The sequence below is a fragment of the Drosophila sechellia genome, chromosome 3R (genome assembly GCF_004382195.2).
Source record: "Drosophila sechellia strain sech25 chromosome 3R, ASM438219v1, whole genome shotgun sequence".
Lineage (NCBI taxonomy): Eukaryota > Metazoa > Arthropoda > Insecta > Diptera > Drosophilidae > Drosophila > Drosophila sechellia.
Window position 1 is genome coordinate 16714156 of NC_045952.1, and position 18454 is coordinate 16732609.

Sequence of the window (18454 nt, forward strand, 5' to 3'; positions counted from 1 at the left end):
TTTATATTCTGCGGAGTAAGAATGTGGTATACAAGTCCCACATTAATTCTATTAATTTTCCCAAAATTCTTTATTGAATATTTAGGCTAAGTGGAAATTAATTTTGCCATTTGTCAATTGATATTTTAAGCTCGCGCCGATTAATTGTAGCGCAGTTCGAAACTATCGATACATTTAAAGCGCCAATCAAATATCGACACATTCTATCAGCTGATGCGAAAAGTGTTGGATAACTCGTGAAAATTATTGTGTATTGCATCTATCTTTTTCTATGCGAACTTAAAAATAATAACTATAGCCCCGAATTCTTTAAGATTTGCTGGCAGTTAGCGGGGATTTCGGCTGCAGCCGGCTGCGAGGTGTGTGCGCGGATATGTATATATAGAATGGCCAGTCCGATTCCCGGCGAACTATCCCACTTTGCGTGGCGGGGTGTGGTTAAAGAAAAAAAAAGAGTGAAGACCAAGACTCGTAAAGCCTGAAAAACGCCTCCGGGTGCTATAGACAATACAATAACAATTCGGCCCCTCAATCGCCGTGGAGCTAATCATTTATGCCGAGCGCAGAGACGGAGCCTAATTAGCATATCAAATTGGATGACGGCACTGGCGAATAGAAGCCATCTGCCGCTGTCCCCTGCTACAAGAACGCAACAGAACAAAAACAAAAAAATCAAAATAAAACATCTTCAACTCTTTGTTCCCTAGATTTGGCTAGTAAAGAGCCGTAGGATCCTAGGCGACTGGCCGGCAATGTGGTGGGCAAGATGTCCCGGCTCGCTGATTACTTCGTAATAGTCGGCTACGACAGCGATAAGGAGAGTGAGTACATTCACATAATTAGCAATTCCCGCACTTTCAACAATTTCCCTTTTCCCAGAAACTGCCAGCAATGTAGGCGGACAGCCGACATGCGGCAAGATCGTTCAGCGCTTTCCCGAGAAAGATTGGCCGGACACTCCGTTTATCGAGGGCATTGAATGGGTGCGCTTGCAACATTCCACACTTAATTCGAAGCATATCTGAATTTTAACTTATCGTTCCGACAGTTCTGCCAGCCGCTCGGCTGGAGTTTATCGTACGAGAAGCAAGAGCCCAAGTTCTTCGTCTCTGTACTGACCGACATCGATGCGAACAAGCACTACTGCGCCTGCCTCAGCTTCCATGAGACGGTGGCCATCAAGCAGACGCGCAGCGTCGACGACGAGGATGAGACCATCGGGAGCAGCAGGCTGCTGGGAGCCACACCCTCCTCGACGGATGGCATCACGGCCACATCCACACCGGCTTCCATTACGCACCACAGCGTCATGTATGCACCAAAGTGTCTGGTGCTCATATCGCGTTTGGACTGTGCCGAGACCTTTAAAGTGAGTTTAAAACTCAGACCTAAGATACTAAATTAAGCCATTATCTTAATTTGCAGAATTGTCTCGGCACCATCTACACGGTGTATATTGAGAACCTGGCGTATGGGTTGGAGACACTCATAGGAAACATTCTGGGCTGCATCCAAGTTCCTCCAGCGGGTGGACCGCAGGTGCGCTTCTCCATAGGAGCAGGAGACAAGCAGTCGCTCCAGCCACCGCAGAGCTCCTCCCTGCCCACAACCGGAAGTGGAGTCCACTTCCTCTTTAAGCAACTGGGCATCAAGAATGTGCTGATACTGCTTTGCGCCGTGATGACAGAGAATAAGATACTGTTTCTTTCTAAGTGCTATTGGCACCTGACGGACAGCTGCAGAGCTTTGGTGGCATTGATGTATCCCTTTCGGTATACTCATGTTTATATACCAATTCTGCCGGCGCCACTCACGGAAGTGCTGTCCACACCCACGCCATTTATTATGGGCATACATAGCTCACTGCAAACTGAGATTACGGATCTACTGGATGTTATTGTGGTGGATTTGGATGGCGGCCTCGTTACCATTCCCGAATCGCTGACGCCGCCTGTTCCTATTCTTCCGTCACCGCTGTGGGAACAGACCCAGGACTTGCTCAGCATGATCCTGTTTCCAAACCTGGCGCAGGCCGATCTGGCGTTTCCAACACTAGAGCGGCCTTCAGCTATTGCCAAGACTGACGCCCAGATTGATAAGGAACTTCGCGCCATATTCATGCGCCTTTTCGCTCAGCTGCTGCAGGGATATCGCTCCTGCCTGACTATCATTCGGATCCACCCAAAGCCGGTGATCACCTTCCACAAGGCAGGATTTCTCGGCGCCCGCGATATGATAGAGAGCGAATTCCTGTTTAGGGTCCTGGACAGCATGTTTTTCACGACGTTTGTCAACGAACGAGGCCCTCCCTGGCGATCCTCCGATGCCTGGGATGAGCTCTACAGCTCAATGAACGAACTGCTGAAATCGGAGGCGCAGAATCGAAATCTCGTAAGTAGAACTCAAAGATTCAATGGATATATTAATATTAACTTTTTATCTACCTATCAGATACTCACACATATCCAGGAATTGGGACGAGTGCTATATGAAAATGAGGGCACTCTGGCTCACATCAACTATGCCCAAAAGGTACTGCGTCCGCCGGAGGGCGCATTCCAGCGTATTCATCAACCAGCCTTTCCGCGCATAAGTTCGGAAAAGGTCGAGCTTATCATACAGGAAGGAATACGCAAGAACGGAGTGCCACAACGCTTTCATGTAACACGCAATCAGCACCGTATCATTCCGATGGGACCCAGGTTACCCGAGGCATTAGATGTGCGTCCCAATGTCCAAAATTCGGCTCGGCGACTGGAGGTGCTGCGGATCTGTGTGTCATACATCTTTGAGAATCGGATTACAGATGCCCGAAAACTGCTGCCGGCTGTGATGCGCACTCTGATGCACCGGGATGCGCGCTTGATCTTGTGCCGCGAGTTCTTTGGATATGTGCACGGCAATAAGGCAGTGCTGGACCATCAACAGTTTGAGTTAGTTGTGCGATTCATGAACAAGGCGCTGCAAAAATCATCCGGGATTGATGAGTACACAGTGGCTGCGGCTCTGCTGCCCATGTCCACAATCTTCTGCCGTAAGCTCTCGACTGGAGTAGTACAATTTGCGTACACAGAAATACAGGATCACGCCATCTGGAAGAATTTGCAGTTTTGGGAGTCTACGTTTTTCCAGGATGTCCAAGGTCAAATAAAGGCATTGTATCTGCTTCACAGACGTCAGAACGAGCATCAAAAGGAGGCAAACTGTGTGCTGGACGAAGTTCCTCTAGAGGAGCCCACAGCGCTTGAAATTACAGCCGAGCAGTTGCGCAAAAGTCCAAGCATTGAGGAGGAGAAAAAAGCCGAGCTAGCCAAGTCGGAGGAGTCTACGTTGTACAGCCAGGCGATTCACTTTGCCAACCGTATGGTTTCCCTGCTGATTCCACTGGATGTAAATGTGGATGCAGCCAGTAAGCCGAAACCTGCGTTTCGTCTAGAGGAAAATCAGAGTGTTTCCAATAGGTAATACGAGATAAGTTTCTAACATCGATTTTATATTTATATGCATTTCGATTTTGATATTACAGTATTATGGGCTCACACAGCCTAAGCGAACATTCCGACGAAGGATTCGAGGAGAACAATGCTTTGGAAATAGGTGTCACGGTTGGGAAAACCATTTCACGCTTCATTGACTGCGTTTGTACCGAAGGTGGAGTGACCTCCGAGCATATACGCAATTTGCATGACATGGTACCGGGTGTTGTGCATATGCACATCGAGTCCCTGGAACCGGTTTATCTGGAGGCTAAGCGTCATCCGCACGTGCAGAAGCCCAAAATTCAAACGCCATGCCTCCTGCCAGGAGAGGACCTGGTGACCGACCACCTGCGTTGCTTCCTTATGCCGGATGGACGCGAAGATGAAACCCAGTGCCTGATACCCGCCGAGGGAGCTCTTTTCCTCACCAACTACCGTGTGATTTTCAAGGGTTCACCTTGCGATCCCTTCTTCTGTGAGCAGGTGATTGTTCGCACTTTTCCGATTGCCTCCCTGCTAAAGGAGAAAAAGATATCCGTGTTGTACCTGGCTCATCTGGATCAAACGCTGACAGAAGGACTGCAGCTGCGTTCCAGCAGCTTTCAACTGATCAAGGTCGCTTTTGATCCGGAAGTAACTCCCGAGCAGATTGAGAGCTTTAGAAAGATATTGAGCAAAGCGCGGCATCCGTTTGATGAGTTTGAGTACTTCGCGTTTCAATCATACGGCACTATGCTCCAGGGCGTGGCTCCGTTGAAAACGAAGGAGAAATATTCGACCTTAAAGGGATTTGCCAAAAAAACGCTGCTCCGCGGGGCCAAAAAGGCTGGATTCAAGCAAAAGCAGCAGACCAAGCGCAAATTGGTTTCTGATTATGATTACGGAAGTGCAGATGCGCAGGAAACACAGTCCATCGACGATGAGCTGGAAGATGGAGATGAGTTTGAAACCCAAAACAATGCCATGCCCAGATTGCTAACCACAAAAGATGTCGAACGTATGCGGGAGAGGAGCTATGTGCAGGATTGGAAGCGGCTCGGGTTCGATGCGGAATCACAGCGTGGTTTCCGTATAAGCAATGCCAATACCAGCTACGCCACCTGCCGCTCCTATCCGGCTATAATTGTGGCCCCTGTGCAGTGCAGTGACGCGGCAATAATGCATTTGGGTCGGTGCTTTAAGGGCCAGCGCATTCCACTGCCCACATGGCGGCATGCGAACGGAGCGCTGCTCATTCGAGGCGGTCAACCCAATAGCAAATCGGTCATTGGAATGCTAAAAAATACCACGGGGAGCGCAGCGAACGCCCATCACGATGTAACGCATTATCCCGAGCAAGATAAATACTTCCTAGCTCTGATCAACACGATGCCTAAGCTAACGCCCCTGGCTCTCAATCAGTATTCGGGCATGAATCTCTCGATGAGCTCGTTGATGGGCCACAGCTCCTCCGACGATCGACAGCCTCTTACTCCGGAATTGTCGCGCAAACATAAGAACAACCTGGATATTAGCGATGGCAAGTCCAGTCAAGGAGGAAAAGGCGGAACAATGAAGGGAAATCCTAAAAACTCATCGGCACATCCCTTCCGCAAAATGCGGCTTTACGCATTGGGTAAGCAAAATTGGATTCTTCTTTTAAACTCTCATATTCTAATATTTCATTTTACATTTATAGGAGAGAAATCCCAAGCCAAGTCCAACATGAATGTTGACTTTTGCGCGGACTTCATTCCCGTGGACTATCCCGACATCAGGCAATCGAGACCGGCCTTCAAAAAGCTGATACGCGCCTGCATGCCATCGCATAATACCAACGAGGCCGATGGACAGAGCTTTGCCAAGATGGTGGAGCAGTCAGACTGGCTGCAACAGATGTCCTCACTAATGCAGTTGTCTGGTGCCGTGGTTGACCTGATCGATTTGCAGGAGAGCAGCGTGATGCTATCTCTGGAAGATGGCTCCGATGTGACCGCCCAGCTCAGTTCAATAGCCCAGCTGTGCTTGGATCCCTACTACCGAAGTCTGGACGGTTTTCGTGTGCTGGTTGAAAAGGAGTGGTTGGCTTTTGGTCACCGCTTTGCGCATCGCAGTAACCTCAAGCCGTCGCATGCAAACACAAATATTGCGTTTGCACCCACCTTTCTGCAGTTCCTCGATGTAGTACATCAACTGCAACGCCAGTTTCCCATGGCCTTCGAATTTAACGATTTCTATTTGAGATTCCTGGCATATCACTCAGTATCGTGTCGGTTCCGCACCTTCCTTTTTGACTGCGAACTTGAGCGATCGGATTCGGGTATTGCTGCGATGGAGGACAAACGAGGGTCGCTTAATGCAAAGCATATGTTTGGAGCCGGTGGTATGGCGACCAATGGATCAGACGACGAGTGCAGCGTGTACCCTCTGGATATCAGGAGTCAAAGGGCATCCGCTCCCCTGAATCGCATTGGTCACTCTATCTTCGATTATATCGAAAGGCAACATAACAAGACGCCCATATTTTATAATTTCCTGTACTCGGGCGATAAAAGTGGGACACTGCGACCGCAAAATAATGTGGCTGCTTTGGATCTGTGGTGTTATTATACCAACGAAGAGCTCGCGCAGGGAGCGCCGTACGATTTAGAAGTGACCACTGTGGACGACGAAATCGATCTGTCTGAGACGAAGGGAAAACGCATGGTCATTACCGCCGGATACGACAACATGGAGAAGTGTAATCCCAATGCCTACGTTTGCCTGCTAAGCGAGGTGAAGCAAGCGGAGACAGAGCGAGGCCACCTTCCCCAAAAGTGGCTGCAGGTGTGGAATAGCTTGGAAGTGCCCCAACTGGAGCCAGTTGCTCGGAATACATCGCTGGGAAACATCTTCGTGCAGACGCATCAGCACAAACGTTCTACACTAGAGATCATCATGAAGGGTCGTCTGGCAGGTTACCAGGACAAGTACTTCCACCCGCATCGTTTCGAGAAGCATCCATACACTACGCCCACCAACTGTAATCACTGCACCAAGCTGCTCTGGGGACCGGTTGGCTACCGGTGCATGGACTGCGGAAACTCCTATCACGAGAAGTGCACGGAGCTCTCCATGAAGAACTGCACAAAGTACAAGGCCATAGATGGAGCTGTTGGACCGCCGAATGTGAACATGTCGCAGGGCGACACGGCAAGCATCGCTTCCAGCGCGGCTACAACGGCGCGCACCTCAAGCCATCACTTTTATAACCAGTTTAGCAGTAACGTTGCCGAAAACCGGACACATGAGGGGTGAGTTTTGTGTGGCAAATTAAGGAAAATATTATGAACATTTTCTAAACACTTATCCTTCATATTTTATAACTTCCTTTAGACATTTGTACAAACGTGGCGCCTTGCTCAAGGGCTGGAAACAGCGATGGTTCGTGTTGGACTCTATTAAGCATCAACTTCGTTACTATGACACCTCCGAAGATACCGCTCCGAAGGGCATCATTGGTAAATACATTTATTAGGGCTTTAAGAACTTTGTAGTAATTGCTTAACTTTTTTTCAGAACTGGCTGAAGTCCAATCTGTAACTGCCGCACAACCTGCACAAATTGGCGCCAAGGGCGTAGATGAAAAGGGATTTTTTGATGTGAGTACAATACGAGCTCGATGACCTATTTCTAATCATTGCTTTTTTTAGCTTAAAACATCAAAGCGCATCTACAATTTCTACGCAATCAATGCAAATCTGGCACAGGAATGGATCGAAAAGTTGCAGGCATGTTTGCAATAGACAGACAATGCAAAACGAAGCTTTTTTCACACCCTGAAATTCGTTAAATTTCCTTTCTGTTTTGTTCGGCGATCTGAAGTTTTGTTATAGGATAAATCAGTATGTTTCCAGTTCTACGTATTAATATTTTGAATCTGTGGCGCTGCCATCATATCATAGCTAAACTATCACTTTAGAATTCCCTTAGTTGATTTGAGAAATCGCTCGCACCCATTAACATAAATGTTAGCAACAATTATGCCAAGCAACAAGCGAATCTTTAGTTAAACAATGAAATCCATTTGTAAATGTGAATGTAAAGAAACTATAAAATTATGTGATTATATAAACAAACAAAAATCAGACTATGATAAATTAACGATAAAATGGAAAAGCCACGCCCGCAAGTTTTTTGATATAATTTTTTATATATATACATATATCCTTATGCCTAAACTATATAAGTTTATAGTGAATTTACCAAAGAATATTCCACCTTTGTTGCGCAATTGAAATGCATTTCTTGATTGCTTCCTTTAAACTAAACCCTATTATTAAACGCTTTCCTTTATTTATACACTACATGGTAATCAATATATAATACATACTTTAATGCAATTATTTGTGGCTTACAAACGATAATATACATTTTTAAACAAATGCGCTTGGTATTATTATTGTTTACGCTCTATTCCTTCGGAGATTCTTTTCCATCCATCATAGGAACGTTGTCCAGTAGACAATATTGAGTATAAAGAACGAAAACGGGAAGAAAAAGCGCGAGAATTTGTCTATATAAATGGCTGTGGCGTGGCCATGGCAGAAAGTGTCGTACTGGGGCTCAATAATCGATTCCCGATGATGCTGTAGTGCAGACTAGGAATCGTCAGCTTGGGCAATATACCCCAACATATTTCTTCCAACTCACCTTTAGGTCGTCCAGATCACTGATGTTCTCGTCCGAATACCCCTTCATTGCCTTCGTGGCCACTGGCCCCATAAAGTTATTGACCACCGCAAACTCCATTAGAGAAAGGAATACAAACACCGAACAGGACGACATCCACACGTCTATAGCCTTGACATACGAAACCGGCGGCAGCGATTGTTGCGACTGGGTATTCTGGGTGGCCAGGGTCAGCAGTGAGGTCACTCCCAGAGTTACACGGGCGGGTATCGCTTCTGGTTTTATCCAAAACGATATCCAAGACATGACCACAATCAGAGCCGAGGGGATGTAAGTGTGGAACAAATGGTAACCCAGGCGTCGGCGCAAGTTGAACACAATGGCCAGGCAGGTGAAGTTACCTGAACGTAATATAAATATTAATTATATTTTTAAAGATGGGTTTAAATAGTTTAGTCTTACCTGTTGAGTACTCTATAGTACAGTCGGTTGTGTAGTTATTTGATATGTCTAGCTGCGGCAACTCAATCTCCGTGTTAACCACAAGTGGGTCGGTCATGTTCCAAATGAAAACCAAATCTTCCACCGTATGGGATACTGCCAATCAAAACTCGATTACTTCCGACACTAAACTGGACTCTATCAACACAGGTTATTTGTAATTCAAGAAGCGGAATGGAAAGTTCCAAGCGATACGGGATTTGCAGGGTGTGGATAACCATTACATTTCCACCTACAACTCTCGATCATCATGGAGCAGATTTGCGTGTCATGCGGATAGGACTCAAACTTCATGGCGCACGACAGAACCAACGTGAGTTTGGACATATAGAGCAGCGTTTTGTCGTGGTACAGCCAGAGATAGTGATTCGGAATGCTCATCTCATGGAAGGTGACCTTCTTGGCGTTCTTGAAGAAGCAATCGGGTCGCCAGATGCTGTGCAACCAATCGACATCCAATATGCGATACTGCTCACTCATGTTCTCAGGCAACCGCAGGCGAGGATCACGCCAGCTTTGTGCAAGGAAGATGTCCGTCACATAGGTCTAAAGGAGCATGATAAAGCAATTAGTGCTTGCTGATGAGTATTAAAAAGATGAACACATTCTACTGACCATAGACTCCTCGTTAATGGAGTCCAGGGAGAGGACCGTGACATGGAAGTAGACTACTGTGGGCTGCCCAAGGAGCTTGGGAGCCCGGTTCTTGTCGTAGGTCTTTGAGGGAATGGGCAGAATGTCCGGGAGCGAAAGACTCGACTCGTAGTGGGAGACCAGCTCGGCGCTCTCCGTGTTATTTCTGCATATGTGGAACAGAACAGCCCTGTGGCGTAAATCTGATGAAACTGGGCAAACGCACTCGGACTCACCTGTAACCATGAACACAGTGGCACTGCTGGATCGATTGCTCCAGCGCGTGCAAATATATTGCCAACGCAATCAGGCACCTGAATTCTACCAATTTGCTAGTTGGGCTTTGCATTATGAACACACTACCTTCGGCTTTGATATTGTTCCTATGGCACTCATTGCTCCGCAGTCCATGTCAGTTCCCAAAGTAGCTCATCTCTGGGTGCGCTTGAAAATGAACTTGCTCGGAGGATTAGTAAGCCAAGAATTATATTTTACTCGTCGCGCTGCAAAAACCAATAAACAAACGGCAGAGTTATCGCGACGATTGTGATGTGCTGCAAAGTGTGATAAATTGATTTCTAAGGTTTCATTCGCTTTCATTGGCATTCGCCCACACTACACTACTTTTCAAATTGACAACTGACCCCGGCTAGCGAAATGGCAAAGAGGAAATGATGTGCGCACCGACTGACAAGGGCATTAATTTAAATGTTCACTCTGTAATTGAGAATAATATCTGCGAAATATGAACAACCGTTTGACTGCGCGAAACAAGCGAACTGGGCGCCAACTGTCGATGTCAAAGATGGTTTTATCGGCCAGTTCCGGCATTTGCTTTCGAAGAACGTTTTCACAGACTGTTCTGGGTTTGCTCTTAATTTCGAATCACAATTTTCTTGAAATACAAATACGTGCTGTACTATATTTTAAATAAAAGCCGAATACAATTTAAAATAGAGTTTGGATTTGGATGAAATTGGATAAGCCCTTCAAGAAACATTTTACATAAAGTGTTCAACAAATGTTGCATTTTTAAGTTTACCAAAATAATATTTGAAAACCGGAACTTTCCTTTGGTGTAACGGCCCGCGTTGCCAACCACTTCTCTTATCTGGCAGCTCTGGCGCGCAATCAGCTGTTCGCGAAACTGGCAACTCTATGAGGTCAAAATATTGATTGTTTCACTTGCCAAGACGTTTTTTTTTGGCAAATCTAAAATGTACAAGTGGCGATAAATCTGCACATAAAACCCCTAAAAGCACCAGTAAAGAGAAACGTTAACCACCCAGATCGAAAGTAACATGGAATCCTGCGATACAATCGCAGGTGAGTGACAGAAGCAGCGGTTTGTGAATTTAATCCCGGTGCGATTTTTCAAGGGGGTGCTGGGTCAGGGGTCATTTTCCTTTGTGCAGTGGCGCGATTTCGCTGCGGCGCATTGTGCAACTTGTGGATATTGATTAATAGCAAGAACGCCGAGATACACAAATAATGGTTTACCGACTTCTACAATTTTCCATAGGTTAATAGACGAAAATTACTGCGTAGATAACTCTTGACAAGTGCGAAAATCGAAACGACCATGGAATCCCCTCTGTTGCCCAAGGCCAACAACAATCTGGGCATGGACAAGATGAGCTCCAGCTTGAACAGCAGCACCATGGAGGACACCACGCCCAGCGATTCGGGAGTACAACTCCTGGACTCGGAAAACAGCGATGTGATGGTGGAGTCCATTTGCTCCTACGAGGAAAACGTGAGACCGATGCCCCTCCCTTTGGTGGATCCCAACTCCAATGTGACTGCAGCGCCGGATGAGTCTATGACCATTAGCGAGTGCTCTACGTTCGACACCACAGAGAAGATTGTATACCGTCGTAAAGTGCACAAAGCTTCGTCCGCCTCCAAAACTCCCAAAAAGCGAGTGTCCTTCCACGAGGACATACTGAAGAACACTCGTACCGACAACATTCACATTGAGCATGGCTTTATCACCTACAAGAACGGACGGAAGTTGGCCTTCGCTAACTCAGCGGGCGTGGCTGGCGCCCCAGGACGATATTCCTGGTGTCCGGATCGGGAACGTCCGGAGGGACCTAATGAAATCAGTGCCGCTGGCAGGGAAGACGATGGCGAGGAGGCTACCGGCGGAGGAGGCGCCAGGCGAAAGAGACATCTGGTCTACCGAAATGCCTGCTCGGATGTGCTGGACTACGACAACATTTTTGACACGGACGAAGCGCCTGGTCTGCACTATGACACCTCAGGTGTCTTTGAGTACGGCCCTGCGACCCAAAAACAGGAGGAGCAACCCCAACTTTACAAATGCGTGTGCAGCAGTTCCAACTCAAGTTTGGATTCCGACGAACAGGACAAAAACTCCAATGCGAATCGCAAGCAGTATGAGCAGGCTAAGAGTAGCTCCTGTGATTGCATTGGCATGAGCAATGCTAACAACAACCTCATCGGTAAGACATAACATTCCGCTTAAACCCTTTGGGATACATATTACATTAATGTTTATCCACAAATAGGTGACAATTGCTACTATTCAGAGCCCAATATCGGAGATGCTGACAGTCCCAAAGTCAAGTCCGTATGGAATAAGGAGAAGAAGCCGAAGTCTAGCTGCTTAAAGAAAACTAAGCTACATACAAATGTCATTCTCGAACAGGATCTCAATGGGCGAATGAAAAAGTTTAACGTGCACGACATTAAGCACCAGCTGCTCGATAACAGTAGCAAGATGATATTTGGATCGCTAAAGAGCATCTTTACCATGCCATTGCCGGAGCGCGGAGTTCCCGAGGGCTCCGAGGACCTGCAGGCGGTGGTGGAGTGCGTCCCTGAGCTGGAGCAAACACCAGAGCACAAATCGCGGCCACTGGCCGAGTCACCACCTCTTAAAGCTAAGCCATTCCTCAGCAAGAGCCTCGACGGCAGCAAGCAGGCACAACCAGTTAAGAAATTCGTGCACAACGTTGATGAGCAATTGCGGCATAAGAACGAAGACGATGGTGCCAGCTCCACGGAAGCCTCGCCGATGGAGTCAAAACAGTCACTGATTTTGCATCGCCAAGAGGAATTCGATAAGGAAACAGTGCCAATGGGCAGTGCACAGGGCGAGTTCCGCAGCAAGTTTATAATTAATTGTGAGAGCACTGTTTTCGAGCACACCGGAGTATCCTACGAGACGGGGGATCTGCAATCCGAACTCTCATCCGGTATTCAGCACACCAGTGTAGCCAGTCTGCTCGAGCAAAACACTCCCATCGCAGAGCCGGCCGCTAGTCAAATTAAGAAATCATTTTTGGATGCTCCCATTGCCAAGACGTTTAGTAATTTCTTTCGAAGCTTCAAAGACAGCACAAGTACCGCTGCAACACCAGTTGCAAAGGACGAGCAGGCAGACTCAGAAACCTATTTTGGTAAGCAAATAATATTCCTTTAAATTAATATTTTCCCCAAAGACTAACATATTTAATTATGCTAATATAGCTTCAAAAATCGCTAAGCCGCAGCAACAAGCACCAGCCGCGGGCAAGCTTCAGCGGAACTTTTCCTCATCCACCATATCCGAACCTAGTTCGAACACCAACACCAGCAGCAACCATCAAATCGCAATGAATCCCCAGCTGGGCAACGCGGAGCGTCAGTCTCGACACCTTCCATCGCCGCTCAAGAAGCGTGGACAACCCCTACAGCCGCCCCGTTACTACGACCAACAGCATCCTCACCAAAGCCGGAGCCTCCACAGCCCCAGTGCCTACCTAGCCGCTGGACGAGGAGGACCAGGAGGCAGCGGTCGTGACTCGAAGAGCACTATTCTCAGCGAAGAGTTCGACGACATACTAACTATAACCACTACAGATACAACTAATGCGCGCTCAATGGACAGCGATTTGGTCATCGTAGACTACACAGACGTGGACTATGCTCACTTGCTGAAGCCGCCAGCTCCGGCGGCCAAAACTTCACTTATAAATCGGTTCCTTCGCAATGTCACACAGAAGAAAATAATGGAAACCTCCATACGCAAGAACAATTTCTTTGCCGATAAATTGCGAACCGAACAGAGGCATGCAGGTTCTGATCTGTATGTGAAGGGTGCGCGGCCAAAGAACTACGAGTTGATAGATGACTTAAATGCCGAGATTGCCATGGAGATTGAGATGTGTGGCACGAATTCGCCGCGACGGGAACTAGCCATTAGTTTGGATAACGATTTCCAAGACAACTTGTCCAATTTCGAACTTGGCATTGGGGAGATCTCAATTGATGTATTCAAAGGAAAGTCCTTGCTCAATCTGAAACAATCAAATGAGCAGCTAATGAAGGTAGATTGTGATTGTGTAGCAAATAGCAATCAAGTATAAAAACTTATCATTTCAGGCTTTCAAACTGTATACAGGCTACAGTGTAGATGGCATCATGACACCTGTACTTGTCCTACTCACTGATAAAACTCTCTATGTGGTGAATATGGATAGCAATAGTCTGTGTGTCAAGTTTATTTTGGCCTACAAGGACTTGGATGTCATACTGGTAAATGCTAATGGATGACTTTGCTGTGATATGTTTGTTTATACCTCATTTTATTTAGATGGGTCCTTTTGGCAACACAGTTTTGCTCAGCAACAGCAATCGAGACATGCAGCAGGTCCTGCTCGCAGGTGGACCGTATCCAGCCGGATCCCTGGTAGCCAACCTGGAGTTGTGTGCCCGACGCAGTGGATCCACTCTGCCTGCAGTTGGTCAGCTTACTCTAGAACATTTGGCTCCACTGCAGGCTTTTGTGCGTGCCAACAGCTGTGTTGGCGGAGCAGAACATTGGATGTTCTATGCAGTGATTAATGTGCCAGCTGGAGGGTCAATGAGAGTCGAATCGCCAAGCGAACTGCTGGGACCTTCAATGAAGGGATTCCTTATGCATCGACGACTTAGGCAGACGATCAGCACTTCAGCAGGGAAAAGAATATTTTGGCAACCAGGATACTTTTTACTAAAGTACGTAACTCTCTATATTTAAAGGAATTCAATTTAATATGTGTTCATTTCTTAGAGCTGGCGTATTGTATATGTTCAACGATTCCACCCAAAGGCTTCCCAGCTGGGCCATGGCCCTCGCCGAGTGTCAGGGCGCCCGGCGAACTGTGAAATCAGAGCGCCCCCACTGCTTCGAGATAACGCTAAAGGGCGAAGTCCTGCAAATGGCTGCGCCCGACGAGTATGTGGCCTCCGAGTGGCTTCAGGCTCTTTTGCAATCAGCCAGTGGCGTAAGTAGACAATTTATATTAAAAGATTAGTTTTAACTTTTTGTTGTGTTTAGCTTCTGGTTCAAGAGGAGAAGCACAAAACCCTTGGATGCACGTTGATCGTCACGGAAAACCATTTAATAACCCTGCGTGAAGACTTTTCTGCCCCTTTACGAAAAATAAGCCAGCAGGCGGATAACAATGCAGCCGTTCAGGAAAATAAAGAAACCTTGCTTGAGGAGGATGTGCTCAGTGTTTTTGAAACCAGTAGCTTGGTAAGTGTGCTTATTGTATTATCAAATCTAAATTCGTAATAATTTTGAATTGAAATTTTAGATGGGTTCCACCATTAGTACTCCAACCCGTGGTACTCAACATTCATATTCCTCGTTGAGCTCCACGCCCACTAAGCAAACAAACGAAGCTGCAGCTCCTAAAGAGATTGTAGCATCGCCTGAAAAGTCGCAAAGAATGACCAGTGTTTACGGAAAGAACTCTGGCTTAGCCATACTAACTTGTGCGGACATCAAAGAGATGACTGGCATTAAAATAACCTCGCGGAGCGAGACTTGGTGGTGCATTCTGGAGTTCTCCTGCCAGGAGGCACCATTGGAAAACCAGGACGATTTGGTTATATTCTTTGCCAGCAGCATGGAAATGCAACGTTTCCTGCGGTTGCTAGAGCAGCTTTGGCAATCTAAGAATGTATGTTTCTCGTTGACTACTAAGCCTTTCCTCAGCAATAACGAAATATTCTAATTTTACAGAATGATCTATTTCCAATAACCATACTAGACGACGGTGACTCTCTAGCCGAGCAGTATAATAAACTCTATATGGACACAAATAGGGCCTGGGAGCCTTTGCTATCAGCTGCGCTGGGTTAATGTGGCTTTGGCAATATATACTCCATATACAAATAGAAAATTATATTTCCATATACATAACTCAAGCGTTAAATATTCTATCCTGAATACTCAAATAGCTAAAGAACAAAAAGTATTGATATTTATATTTATATAGTCTGTATTATGATTTTGTAATGCCTGCCTCCGCTTGACTCATTCATTCGTTTGCGCTTAGTGACATCTCATTTGAATAATTTTTGTGATATTAAACTTAAAGTCACTGATCTTTGGTACTCTCTTTTGTAGGATATTTAGTTTCTATTAATTTTCTACATTCGTTATTTCTTACCTTTTATAAATACATTGTGTACAAATATTGCACAGATAATAAGAAACAAAATATTATACATACAAATGTACGTAATCTAACTTATACGAATATTGAACATGTAATCAATCGGTAATGTTATGTTTGGGGGTGCTCTTTTGGTCCAAGGATCATATCCATATGATATACGACAAACAATATGTGGCTATTTATAAAATAAACAAAACATAAACATTTATAAATGTGTATTAGGAAGTGTGCAAGGTGGACTTAATCTTATTTTGCAATGCTGTGCCTGTCCTTTTCAATTAGCATAGATTAAATTCCCCTCCCAACGCCCGACTTTTCGCCGTAAGCCTTTCAGCCCACTGAAAGCTCATGATAATTAATAAAACCAATAAACGCCATTACAAAACGAATTTTTATATTATTCTAAGCTCGCTGATGGTCCTTGACATTTTCAATAATTGCGAGTGGTGAAAGGGTTTGCAGAGGAAAGGGGTTTCTAGGCTCTAAGTCGGGTATATGCTGTATGGGACCCTATTTGTCGAATGTGTGTGATGGAGATGGAATGGGTGGTCTTGATGCTGAATAAGGAAACAAGTTACATACAAATATCCTAACATCAACATACATTGTGTACATGTACATACGTACATATGTACATATATGCACATCGGTATATCGAAGTATCTGCAGGTACATTCTTTACCCATGAGTGTGGTGAGAGTATCAAAATATTTTACAGTGCCGGTGATCGAGTTTTTGAACTATTATCCGATACTCAGCATATTTGTATATCCCGTCGATCGGCAGTAATTCAAAATGTGCATATAAATTCTAGATAACACATGTAACAGTTGCAATTGCTCGAAAATCAAGCTAAACAAAGCATTGCATTCAAAGGTTCAAGCGCGGCAGAAAGAGAGAAGACGAGAGAACGAGCAAGTGAGTGAGAGGCGAAACAAGGAGAATGTGAGAGAACGTAAAAAACTCCAACCCTCTGTATTAAACGAGTAGAAGACAAGACTGCAACAGGAAAAAACAAGAATGAGAAAAGACATACAGACATGCACACACAGGCGTTTATGCAAGTGCACGTGTATGTGTGAATTAACACATAAAAATTAAGGTGCAGTCGAATCGACTTGCCGGTCTCCTGCGACTTTATTTTTGCTATTAAAGACATCAGTTATTAAAACTAAATTAATATTATGAACAGTATTTGCTTAAATTTAGTTTAAAAATGATATACACATATTATTATTTAGCATATACTCCAGGTTATAGAAATATTTCCGTTAATTAAGCTTATGTGAACGTACATATGGATATACGTATGTATGTATATATAACAAGTACTTATCTGTCATCAAAATTCATGATGAAGACGGATCACTAATTTAAAAATGGGTCGAAACTCCTAGGGGGAGTTATTTTACCGATCTCGAACCCCTAGCTGTGTGTCTGGAAAACATGAAAACACTTGCAAGAAGGCAGGAGAACAGAGGCAGAAGCGGAATCAAAAACAGAACTTGTCTTAGTTCCACGGCCTGCTTTCTTTCGCCGCTGGACTCACTTTCATTAATACAACATACAGCAGAGGCAGAATTGAATGCAACGAGAGCAATGCGCTCGAGAACGCTCTGCTCTCTCGGCCTCTCCTCTCCCTCCGTCAACACATGTCCGTGGGCAAACAGATCCAGATACATGCACACAAGCATATAGCCAACATAGATACTTGAAAACACAGCGTACATACGCCGCTACAAACTGACATATTCACATGTAAACGTATAAGTGCACAGCCATACCACACAACCCCAAAAAGTTGGAAAACCAAATAAAAATACAAGGCGCATTGTATGTGCGTTTTTCTTGTGGACACTCTACGTCGATCTCTGAGTACCCTTCTTGCAAGTTAATACAAAATTTCATTCAGATTGTTTCGAGTCCTTAAGGCTCAATATTGCTATAATATTGCTGCAAACCCAGTTATAATGTAATATTTAAAAAAAATTTCTTCAATAAGGTAGCCATTATCAGAAAATTTATTAAAAATAGGATATCCTTTTACCCTCCAAAGAACTACAAATAGTTAAGGGCATCCAAAGTCGTGAATTTTGTTATGCAAATAAATTTATTCCCTACCATTAAAATACATAAATGCAATCTTAATGGCCTTTTCTGCTGTGCCTAAACCAAATCCAGATATTCAAAAAGTCATCCTGCTCGACGTTGTCAATACATTTGTTGTTGCCTCGACGGCGGTCACAAAAAGTAGCTCATCTCTCGCTGGAAACCAGTTTTTATGCTTCGCTCCCAACCGGTTTTCATCCTGATAACTTACAGCGAATTTCGTGGCTCGTCTCGCTGCGTGTCTGGCTATGAGGCTCGGATCAGCTCGGTATCGGCCTCAGTCCCAGCATAAATTGCACTTCGCCTGCACGGATCGCGCATGAATATTCTGCCCAGCAATCTGGCCAAGTGACCAAGCCAATTTCGGGAGCAGGGGCCTGGGGCCAGTGTCATATGCCTGACACTCGGTGCAGCGAAATGTAAGGAACGTTCAAATAAACGCGCATTTTCCAGAGAAGTAGAAAAACTTCCACCCTCAAAGCGGCACACAGCGCACAAACATACAGACAGTCGTACAAACACACAGCGAACTAATACAGACATGTAAGAATGCTGCAGTCGTGCATTTGGTTGGTATGCGAATAGTTGATACCCAGTTAATGCGGGGGATCATTGACAATG

General features: G+C 45.4%; 3 protein-coding genes across 6 annotated transcripts; 2 read left to right on the forward strand and 1 right to left on the reverse strand.

Moving 5' to 3' along the window:
- The first annotated feature begins 93 nt into the window (after positions 1-93).
- On the forward strand, positions 94-7882 carry LOC6606769 (myotubularin-related protein 13). Of its 2 annotated transcripts, XM_002031530.2 has the most exons (11): positions 99-359; positions 708-821; positions 880-983; positions 1049-1369; positions 1426-2391; positions 2452-3461; positions 3527-5094; positions 5158-6751; positions 6834-6958; positions 7017-7099; positions 7151-7882. In XM_002031530.2, exons 2-11 carry the CDS (start codon positions 767-769, stop codon positions 7241-7243), a joined length of 5919 nt encoding a protein of 1972 aa, XP_002031566.1. In that variant the 5' UTR covers positions 99-359; positions 708-766; the 3' UTR covers positions 7244-7882. The 2 variants fall into 2 exon arrangements, with proteins under 2 accessions (XP_032579445.1, XP_002031566.1); XM_032723554.1 differs by having other exon boundaries at positions 94-359; positions 1426-3461.
- Positions 7813-10008, reverse strand: LOC6606770 (glycine receptor subunit alpha-4). 3 transcript variants are annotated; one of them, XM_032723570.1, is made up of 7 exons: positions 9908-10008; positions 9500-9766; positions 9246-9429; positions 8867-9176; positions 8592-8726; positions 8151-8530; positions 7940-8098 (listed from the first exon to the last, which is right to left on the reverse strand). In XM_032723570.1, exons 2-7 carry the CDS (start codon positions 9610-9612, stop codon positions 7940-7942), a joined length of 1281 nt encoding a protein of 426 aa, XP_032579461.1. In that variant the 5' UTR covers positions 9613-9766; positions 9908-10008. The 3 variants fall into 3 exon arrangements, with proteins under 3 accessions (XP_002031567.1, XP_032579461.1, XP_032579463.1); XM_002031531.2 differs by lacking the exon at positions 9908-10008 and having other exon boundaries at positions 7813-8098; positions 9500-9612; XM_032723572.1 differs by lacking the exon at positions 9908-10008 and having other exon boundaries at positions 7940-8086; positions 9500-9612.
- Positions 10009-10432: 424 nt separating this feature from the next.
- On the forward strand, positions 10433-16113 carry LOC6606771. Its single transcript, XM_032721424.1, has 10 exons — positions 10433-10589; positions 10786-11731; positions 11798-12691; positions 12762-13600; positions 13656-13808; positions 13867-14270; positions 14326-14539; positions 14593-14793; positions 14855-15223; positions 15286-16113. Exons 2-10 carry the CDS (start codon positions 10846-10848, stop codon positions 15403-15405), a joined length of 4080 nt encoding a protein of 1359 aa, XP_032577315.1. The 5' UTR covers positions 10433-10589; positions 10786-10845; the 3' UTR covers positions 15406-16113.
- Positions 16114-18454: the final 2341 nt, after the last annotated feature.